Source organism: Musa acuminata, chromosome BXJ3-7 (assembly GCF_036884655.1).
Source record: "Musa acuminata AAA Group cultivar baxijiao chromosome BXJ3-7, Cavendish_Baxijiao_AAA, whole genome shotgun sequence".
NCBI classification, from domain to species: domain Eukaryota; kingdom Viridiplantae; phylum Streptophyta; class Magnoliopsida; order Zingiberales; family Musaceae; genus Musa; species Musa acuminata.
In genome coordinates, this window is record NC_088355.1 from 37,647,043 (window position 1) to 37,658,131 (window position 11,089).

At 38.8% G+C, this 11,089-nt stretch overlaps 1 protein-coding gene across 2 annotated transcripts; it reads left to right on the plus strand.

The window, feature by feature from the left end:
* Positions 1-3,882: 3,882 nt before the first annotated feature.
* On the plus strand, positions 3,883-6,348 carry LOC135642389 (transcription factor bHLH130-like). Of its 2 annotated transcripts, XM_065158515.1 has the most exons (7): positions 3,883-4,104; positions 4,216-4,931; positions 5,047-5,369; positions 5,444-5,614; positions 5,693-5,758; positions 5,831-5,899; positions 5,977-6,348. In XM_065158515.1, the coding sequence occupies exons 2-7, from the start codon at positions 4,373-4,375 to the stop codon at positions 6,034-6,036; spliced, it is 1,248 nt and encodes a 415-aa protein (XP_065014587.1). In that variant the 5' UTR covers positions 3,883-4,104; positions 4,216-4,372; the 3' UTR covers positions 6,037-6,348. The 2 variants fall into 2 exon arrangements, 1 of the variants encoding a protein (XP_065014587.1); XR_010497962.1 differs by lacking the exon at positions 5,977-6,348 and having other exon boundaries at positions 5,683-5,758; positions 5,831-5,848.
* Positions 6,349-11,089: the final 4,741 nt, after the last annotated feature.

Genomic DNA, 11,089 nt, shown 5'->3' on the forward strand with positions numbered 1-11,089 from the left:
CATGGAACTGTGTTTTGCATGGACAACAACATACAAGTCTTTCTTTGTGTTACTTGTTTCTATTCAAATTTAATCTTTTTATTTTCAATCCATTCTATAAGGAAGAATGTTGAAACATATTATATATCCTCCAAAAGTCATAAACCATAATTGTATAGACTTTCTTTGGGGTGTATATCCAAATAGTGAATCTATATTTCTTATATTAATTTAAGGTTATTTATACTCAAATTCAACATATTTTCAGCATGGTTTCTAAAGAGAGTCTAACGATATAAATATTGTTTGCATTACCTTAAATTTTAACAATAAAGAGACAACAATATCCAAAAAGTAAATGTATAGTTTGTCATTTATTTTTTATATAAATTTAGTGATATATATATATATATATATATATATATATTCAAATTTGATATATTTTCAGCAAGATTTTCAAGACAAATATTACAATATTCACTTATAAGTGTCACAAGATAGATATTATTTGTTTTACTGAAATATATCAAAACCACTCTATATTACCCTTGAGAAGAGCAATAATGAATCTTAGATGGACATCAAATGCATTTCAACAATGCAAATTATATACTAAACATAGTGGCATATTTAATCTTTAGAAAAGCAACATTAGGCACTAATACTATTTTTCCCAAGATTTATCTACAATTAGAACTGCAACACTACATCCAACTTTCATTGACTAAACAATTGTAGAGTATATATATAGCAGCCACACACTATTGCAACAATGATTCCATATGATGGGAACAATGTCTCATCAGCTCAAAGGGTATCCATATGTCAGCTCAAAATGTGCCATGATTCCACATCCAATGCTAAAGCACCTCAACACATGAGATAGTGACAGCAAGATAGCATCACAAGATAGGGAATCTGACTCTTGCGCAGTGTAGGTTGCTTCTCCATAGCTATTTTCACAGTCCCATTCCAGTTTTATATAATAAATAAGAACAAGTGCCACAGAGAAAGAGATAATGCACTAAAAAGATAAAGAGCACTACAACATCTTCCCAGGATTCCATGGTAGACGCAGACTTCCTCATTCTGACAGGGAAGGTAGAGAGATGGATAGTAGGATATTTTCCATCTTTCAGAAGCATTAAACATGGATTCCCCATTTCACCAATAGCACTCAAGATAATCTGAGACTTAATTCATCATGTTACACCTCTATGATTAAGCTTGTTTGATTTAGGAGGAGGAGGAGAAGGAAAAAAATTTGTGTTGATTGATTGACTGAAGTGACAGATCGAACTTTGTGAAACAAAAGGCTCATTGTTCTAAGATGAAATGTAGACAGGAAACAGATAGGATAGCCATCATTACAAACACTTGCAGCTGTTCAAATGCCATCTCCTATTTCCATGCAGTTAAATGTACTACAATAGATTTATATATTAGATGTTGAACCACTAATTCCCATCTCTGATGCAACATTTCTGGAGTCCACAGTGGTTACTTGTTGTCACTGTGGCCATATATTTGATCCTCATATGACAGTGACTAAAACTGCATCTTCTAATGTACACTTCAGATAACTGGGAACATGGAGAAGATGATACTTATGGTCAGATAAACTTCACATTGTGGGAATGTAGGAAACAATCTCTACAGCATGAACTTGAAGAATGTTGAGATGGTGACACCTCACTAATTGAGATACTTCAGGTCATTTTTATGCTCTCTTATGCGTGACCACCTTAGGAATATGGGGTACATATTCTGCAGGAACAAACCGAAGCATAGCATCTGAGAATATGATTCCTTCTCCTCCAATGCATAGCTGGAATCAGGGAGATCCCTCATCCCTTGTGCTATCAGATGACCTCCTTGATGAGGCCATGGAAGGAACCTTTGATGCTATATTTTCTTACTATCTTCATGGCTGCTGCCACTGACATTATAATGCTCAAGATAATGACATCTAAACCAATGCTTTGCATATTAAGGCTATGTGGAACAACAGTGATCACACATGCCATGATTTTTAGCAAGTAAATTAAGAAATAAGCTGCAATATTTTATTTGCTTCAGTTATAATGTTATTTTATGCTATCATAGTTAATCACCAACAGATTAATTAATCAAAACCAATGAAATATCCTTTGATAGTCTCACCCATGTTTTTGTAAAGAAGGAATATCATGACATTAGAAGCTTCAACTTTACATAAAAACAAGTGTTGTTGACAATCATCAGATTTCACAATACATGTTTTATAGTTGTATTAATGATTTTATATGTTATTAATTCATTTACATTAGCTTTCATCATTGATGGCTACTAAAAGCAATACAATTCATCAAGGTAGTTACTTAGATGTGGTGATTTATATGTCATAATGGTTTCTTTAGAACCTTAATCCAGATTTAGATATTGAATGAGTCTAGACAGATAGAACTATAGAAAAATGAAATCAATAAACAAAGAAAATACAAGAATAAAAAAGGGGTTTTTGTCTTTTAGTAGAAACACATCTTTCCTATATACATACATATATTATATATATATATGGAAGTGTATATAAATATATATATATATATATATATATATATATATATATATATATATAATATTGAAGCAGACTTTATTATTATTCATATCATTTGTGCCACTCTCATCAGTGACGTCAGCATCCCATCAACATCAGCTCATGGAAGACTCGTGGATTGCACGTGACACTGATAATAAAAAGGTGTGGTCAATGGCTACTGTAAAATTGTATTTATAGGATATATAATTATATTTATATATGATAAATATAAATATATTGGATCCTCTTTCATGGGTTGCATCCATTTCCCTATGTGATCTACTTTTGTAGTTTGAGATCTGCATAGCTTATTTGATTAGCACTATTAAAATTTATAGATTGGATATCAACTTTTTTTGAAGTTTGTAAATATAATGGATTGTATTTTTAATAATTGAAACATATCTTTTTAGAAAAAATGGTTATTGGATCAGAAATATTTATCATGGCATCACATAAACATTATGTTTTGTGTAACAAACTCTTATCTACTCATTTTTATTTCTTCTTGTTTCTAATCAATAATTATATAATATTTTTTCTTTTTTTTGGGTGCATTTGGATTCGATTTCACATGGCAAAAAAATATATATTATCAAATTCAATTATAATATTTTTAATAATAATTCGTTTGATACTAATTCTTTTTATAAGATTCGTATGCCATAGATACAGAATCAATTCGGAGTCAATAAACATTGTTATAACAAATACCTTTCTAATACTGAAGTTAGTAGAGTCGAAGTTTTGAAACCTCTAAAAATAAATTATTATATAATATTTTAGATAGATTAATATAATTTATGATTGATGTTTAGGTCAAATGTACTTATCCACTTATCTCATAATAAAGAATTATGGACCTTACCTGAGGTATTATCTAATAAATAATTATTTATTTTTATGAATATGAAAACGAAGGCATGTGGGAGTTGTCTGTCGGAATCCTAAAAGGTCCTTTTGAGATTATGTTTCCAGATGACTTCAAACATCTGATCGATCAAAGTCCATTAATGTCGATCCTGCCAATTCCAAGCAATAAATTCGTAATTTGACTCGATTAATCGAGGTGGACCCAAATCCGAACCCATATGTAAGTGCGATGCTAAAAGTGGATCAAGAACACGTCGGCCCCACACTTGAGAATACTTCGTGATGGTCCCAATATAGCAACTAAAATCTAGAGAGCAAGTCAATACTATTACGGTTCCGAGCCACCAAACGCGTGGCGTTTTGGGGATTGACGATTGGTTTGAAGGGCTTTTCCGTCACTTCGATGTTATAAATAGCCCCGATTGCGGTGGTTATTCTGCGCTCTGCTTCCCCCTCTCTCTCTCTCTCTCTCTCTCTCTCTCTCGCGGAGTCGTAGTGACCGACGCCAGAAAACCACTTCCTTGGTTTCGCTTTACATCGATCGATCGGTCCAACGAAGAAGCTGTCTCTCGGTGGTCCTCAAGATGCGAGCAGACTAATCTAATGGCTTCGAGGAGCGAGGCGAGCCGTGAAAGGAACGGCTTTTGTCGGTTCTTCCCTCACGATCTCTGACGGTAAGTGACTCTTCGTCCGACGGCCGATTCATTTCCTGCGCTCCCATCTGGGAATTTTGCTTATTTATGGGGTTTTTTTTTACTTTGCATGTCGGTGATTTCGTACGAAAGATTGGTTCTTGGAGCTTCCGCAATGACGAAGAGAAGGAAGCGTGAGGTTTCAGCTGCATTGAAGCTTCTGCTATCGTGTTGATTCCGATCTGTTAGAGCCTTTCAGCAAATTAGTAGCTCCAGGAGGCCAAATTTGGTGGAAGGAAGAGGAGAAGCGATGTACAGATCTCATCCGGTGCCGCCGTTGAAAGATCTCAACCTTCCTTACCCGTCCGCCGGTCCTTTCGGTGTGCAGCGAACAGAGGAACCTGGATCCGATCTGCTCGTTCACCACCACCACCACCACCACCAGCAGATGAGCTCGGGCCTCCTCCGGTATCGATCGGCCCCAAGCTCGCTGCTCGGTGAAGTCTGCGAGGAATTCGACCCTGTTAGTGCCGCCAGCCACGAGACCGAGACCATGTACGCCCGCTTCTTGGCGCCGGATCCCCGCGACGAGGTCCGTGACAAGCCCTCAGGTGTCGCCGCCTCTTCTGCTGGCCACAGCAGTCCTCACGTTCCGCCGCCGCCTGCGGCGCCGGAGGTTAACGAGCAGCAGAGCAGAGGCTTCTCCTCTGCTCCGCACACGATGTTCCACCTTCAGCAGCAGCAACCGCAGCAGATGCCGAGCCATAGCTCGGTGGAGAGCTCGTTTCCGGTCTCCGGCAGCTCCTCCAGTCTCATTAGGCAAAGCAGCTCCCCTGCTGGCTTTCTTTCTCACTTGAACGCTAATAGTGGTGACAGTTTCCTCTCTTCTTTACGTTGTTGGATCTTCTATTGACTATGCTGCAAAGAAAAATAGAATCTTTGTACTGATTATTGATGGGCAAAGCACTCTTCTTCGTTCCGCAGGCTATGGCATGATGAGAGGGATGGGTGGTTTCAGAGATGGAAGTGGCTTCATGATGGATGGAACACACAGATCGAAGGGCCAACTAAGCTTCCCATCGAGGCAAAACTCTGTCTTGTCGCATATCTCCGAGATGGAGAGTGAGGAGGCCATGGAGGGGAGCAGCCCCAGAGAGCGCAGCGGCGATGGCCGGAGTTTCATTTCGGCATTCTCGGTCGCCTCTTGGGACGAGTCCTCTCTGTTCAACAACAGCTTCTCGGGCCTGGAAAGAGGCAGAGAGGTCGAGGAGAAGATGACTGCAGGTCTCATCTCACTGGAACCTCAGGTAACTCCACTCCCTCCTTGTTCTACTCCATTCTGTCAACAAGCACTTCTCTGAACGGACAAACCATGCCTCAGAATGGTGAGGGGAGAAACCACGCCTCAGGCGTCCCCCATCAGCTTAGCTTGCCCAAGTCCTCGCCGGTCATGACCGCCATCGAGAAGTTCCTGCAGATCCACGATGCAGTCCCCTTCAAGATCAGAGCTAAACGGGGTTGCGCCACCCACCCGCGAAGCATCGCCGAGAGGGTATCTCTTCTCTTGATTCCGTTTCTTGTTCTTCATATGTAAGCTGCGGTCGATGTAATACCGCACAGTCTTGATCAGGTGAGGAGGACTCGGATCAGCGAGAGGATGAAGAAGCTCCAAGAACTGGTCCCTAACATGGATAAGGTAGCAACTCGAACCATTTCCAATAGAACAGTAATTCGATCAATCCTCTAACTCGTGCTGGAACATCGACAGCAAACCAATACAGCCGACATGCTGGATTTGGCGCTGGATTACATCAAGAATCTCCAGAAACAAGTAAAGGTATTAATTAAACTCTCCTGCAGAAACATTCTGTTCGTGTGCAACTTGACATTAGATCTTCTTCTCGTCATTTGAAGGCATTGTCGGAAAGCCGGGCGAGCTGCAGTTGTTCGGCCAGCACTCACAAGCTATACTGATCGAAGCAGGGAAGGCGAAGGAAACGCATCAACGACAGCTATATGCTTACAGTGTCTCGAGTGTTTGCGTTTCGTTCCACATACTAGTCATTTCGTCAACCACTTGGCCACACACACACACAGGCACGCAAAAAGGTGGAGTGTGTTGCTGGGTTGATGACCAATGGGGGAAGACCTTGCCATAAATGGCCATTTGGCTTATGAAAGCATGTCTCAGGTAGCTGATCTGGGTGGGGCACCCATGTTTTTCTTGCCATGATTAGCAATCTAAGCTTGAATCCATTGTCAAAACTTGCCTGTTTGGATGTTGTACTTGTGTCATGCCTTGGTTTGCCTGATTCAGTGCATCCGACCATAGAATCTTGCTTCAAAGAGAAATGGCGGCCTGCTCTTCCCTGTTCTTCGTGGGATTGAGGGCCAAGTGGCTGTGAATCGAAAAGCTCAGTAGCTTAAACAATCGATTACGTATGCAGACAAAAAAGAACAAAGAAATCATTCGACGCAACATAGAACCTGAACCAGAAGAATTCTTTTACTGTAGCCATGTGAGCGATGATGGAGTCCGGATTCATGTCACATCGCTTTAGGGATCGGAAGGATCCGACGACACGATCTTGGAGTAGGATATTGGGAAGCTGTAGCCAATAGCACAATGTGGTAGAGAAGATAAGGCTCCGTTGCAGCATCATCTCTGTAGAGGAGGAGGGAGGAGGGCGAACGGAGAGGCAGGTAGCATGAAAGTCATGTTTGTGTTGTGGTGGGGAAGAGCTGTTATCTGTACTTTGTAGCTCATTCTGGTCCTCCACACCAAACACTTGATAGCTTTTAATCCAAGCCAGTATCTTTCATTCACATCCACTGCATGAGCTCATACCAAAGAGAAAAGACATGAAACAATCTCTTGAAAGATTGCATTGCAGATCAATTGAAACCAGGAAACCTCCACCTAACTTTGACTCGGAAAACATCAACTCAGGAAGATGGAAGAGGATAGATAGAGTCAGTGGAGCGGTATCTGCCATTTACCAAAGTGGCTGATGAATTGGCAGATGGAGTTAAAGAGAAGAGACCCATAAATAGTGGCATTGGGCTTGTCTTTACCGATTAAATCAGATTCCGAGCTGCTAATCGAAGAATGCTTTATGAGGTGGAGAGCGAAGAAGGAAGAAGGAAGGCACTTTGGCAGAATGGAGTTCATAGTGGTGGTACTTCTCTTCCAATACAGATAGAATTCATGGGTGGTGGTGGACTGGGACCAGATCACCAAAGTAGAATCCGAAGAATGGTGTACAGCCTATATGTGATAACTTGGTAAAATGGATGAACACAGATGAAACCTGCACAAGGTATTCGAAAAAGTTCCATGATTCCCAGCCTGAAGGTGCTGCCATGGACTGAAGAAGCTTCCTGAGTGCTCACTGCCGACCCAACCGCTCGTGGCATCCACGCCAGCATCAACTATTCTTGAGGTGCTCAGAAACTCGATTCATCAGTAACAGCAGCATCAGCATGAGAAGAAGAAGAAGAAGAAGAAGAAGAAGAACAATCTGAGCTGATCTGAAGGACAATCTGAGCTCTGGGAGCTGTCAGCAACAATTCTACAAGCAGGTGTCACTTTCTGACCAACTTCAATTATTAGCAGGAATTGGATGAACTTGAAACATGCATATGTATATACTGCATTGAAGAGAAGCTGTGGTCAGAGTTGAAAAGGGAACACATCTGTCTCTGCATGTATCACAGACTTTAGAACATTGATTCTACTGCATCTGCTGTGGACTAAGCATGTAGAACTATTGAGTCTGAACAGTAAAACATGCAGATGCAAGGCTTGGAGAATGGAAACAAGATCAAAAATCACTTGTAACAGATGAAGAGAACTAGTAATCAGAGAACATGAATCCATTTCAGATATCTGTTAAAAGATAATGTTGCTTAGTTCACCTGAAGTGAGTCCTGGCAATTCAATTAACAAGAATAATGAGCAAGAAGATGAAAATTTTCCTCATCAGATTTATGTGCATCCATTTGCTCAGTATCATTGGACAGCACCAAAAATTGATCATCTATATGGATGCATATTGCATTCAAAACAATCCTGTTTTCTTCACAGCTTATGTTGCCAACATGGATGGCCTTAAACATGGGAAATCATTCTTCCTAAATGAGAGGGTGTTTCCTTTGTGAAACAAAACCAGTAAACAGAGCAGTAGATGCTGATGATGAAGTAATAAAGCATTTTCTCCCATTGAAATCTACTGTTATGTCAAAATGATTCCACAAATGGACAAATAGATCGCATGGGGAATGTCCAAATCAAAGATAATTTGCTTTACTAGAACAAATTAAATTAAGAGCCTATCAAATTGCATCTGATTAAAGCTCACAGTATCCTAATGCCCAACTCTTCTTTCCAAACTGTTCCTAACCATATCCAGGATTGCAGCGGAACCCTTAAACTCCCCCCAAAAGATCTAAAACCTCATAAAATGTCAACCATGTAATCTACCAAAACTGACTAGTAGATCTTCTTCAACATATCACCGCAATTTCCACCGTCCAACTACAGAAGAAGAAAAAGCGAAGAACAAAAAGGAGGAAGCTTTGGCCACCCATCACAAGGATCATGGATGAACAAGGGGTCAATGGCAATGGCGAACGGGAGACTGGTGGTGATGAATGGGGCCGGGCCGGTTGGGTTGACAGGCGATCCAACCTGTTGCATTGCTACTCCATCCACCACCCGCTCCTTCCCTTGTATCACCTGTATGCAAATTGCCTACCATTGAGAACTTTTCGTGCGTCACTGATGTATTCTTGGGCTTCATGACCTACCATGAAAGAAAGGCCAGTACGCCAGACAAGAGACTGAGAAGGACAGCATTTAGTGAAAGACGAGGAGGGGATGCGCGTACTGGAGCGAGAAGCGATGGCGAGAAGAGACGATGAGAGGAACAGCATTGACAGGACGAGGCCGAAAGCCAATGCGTTGGTGTGTTGGGGTTTTTTTTTTTGACAAATAATTGTTTTATAGAATCAAAACAATGGTCATGATTCAAAAACATACTTTATAGATCCAAAATAATAGATTAAGAATATTTCTATAATCTTATTTAATCCACTATAATAAGCATGAAATCCTACAATAATTGATAAACATATTAACACGAAAGCGTACCTGATGAATCCATTAGAATATTTTCTGAATAAATCAGTGATTTGATCTTCGAATTGTAGAGTACCTTTTGAACTTTAGATTTCTACTTGACGGGTGAAGAGAAACTCCATTCGATATTGCAATCGGGGACCATAACCTTATTTATAGTCTGATGAATCTACAATTATAATTGTATTCATAATTGATGAATCTATAATTATGCTTCAAGAGTTTCATATTCCTAACTTATCTCGTCATTAAGTTAGGAACATGATGATATCCACACAATTAATTTTCATAACAATTATGTCCCTTAGCCAAATAACTTTACTTTAATTGGATCACTTTAATTTTGGCTAATCAAAATAATGACTTAACACATTTAATTATACATGTGTGACTCTTTAAAATTCTAACAATCTCCCACCGAGTCACATATGTATTCTTATAAATGTGATATACTTTATGAGCTCAAAACTGTTGCCATTATTAAACAGGACATACAAAACAATCTCGTCCATTGGCCATATTAATATAGGACCAAAGCGGTCTTCGCTATATCAATCATAGCTAAACCTATCAATGATCACTAATATTAACATAACCAAATGACATAGATCAATTATGAAATGTGTAACATGAAAATTACATGAACGTCATGTCAATTTTCAATTGGTCCAACTTTATCTTCATGAGATCATTAATAACTTTAATAACCATAATGTACAAAGTATAATAAACTGAAGCTTTATTTCTAATCAGAAAATATATGTACAAATATAGAATCTGGCATAGAACATATAACAAACATATGACAGGCTCCCACTAAACTGAAGTTTCCTCAAATTCTGATATACCCATATGAGTAGTATGCTCATGAAAGACCTTGGGCAGTAAACCTTTTGTGAGAGTATCTGCCAACATAAAGTTTGTTCCCAAGTATTCTATAGAAATTTATTTACTTCATACTCTTTCTTTCATAATCATGTTTGGTACCTCGTAATTCCACATTCATGGATTCATGATAGGAAGCTATAGTATCAAGCAAATATAGAATGTCATAAGTCATAAGTGAACTAGTTCTAATCACATTTGAATTTAAAGACAAAGTAAACTGATTGTTTTCAAATGAACAAGAATAACCAAATTTGTTCAAATAAGAAACAAAAATTAGGTTTCGTCTAAACGACGGTATAACAATAGTATCTTTCAAATTCAAATAATGTCCCGTACACAATAACAATCTAAATGTGCCTATAGCTTCCACATTTACCGATTTTCCGTCCCCCACATAAATGTTTTTCTCAGCATTATTGGGCTTTCGGTAGCTTAGGCAACCTTGCATTGATACACTGATGTTAGTTGTTGCACCGGAGTCTAACCACCAAGTGTTTTTAGGTACTGAAGTTAAATTAACTTCTGAACAAACCAAAGTAAGGAATGTTCCCTTTTTAGCATGTCAAGCATGATATTTAGCATAGTCCTTCTTTAAATGCCCAGATTTCTTACAGAAGAAACAAGTATCATCTTTATTTTGTTTCTTCTGTACTGGACCCTTATCAGCCTCATTCTTTCCACATTTGTGTTTTCTTTTCTTACCCTTAAAGTTGGTTTCGTTTAAAACCAGTACTAAATTGAGGTTAGCAGATATTTTTATAAGAGAACCTAAATAAGAGAACAACAGATAACTAGAAATTATGCTCATATTTATTGCCATAAACTTAAGTAAATTCAAATAATGATTTAACCCATCTAAATATACCAAGTGCAACATTAATATCTTGTCTTTGGACTTCAATATTAATTGCTAGTGGTAGTCTTGTTGTAATGATCAAATACTGATAATAAGGCATGTCAAATGAAAAACCATCTTTGGATTGATTTATCATTTACATG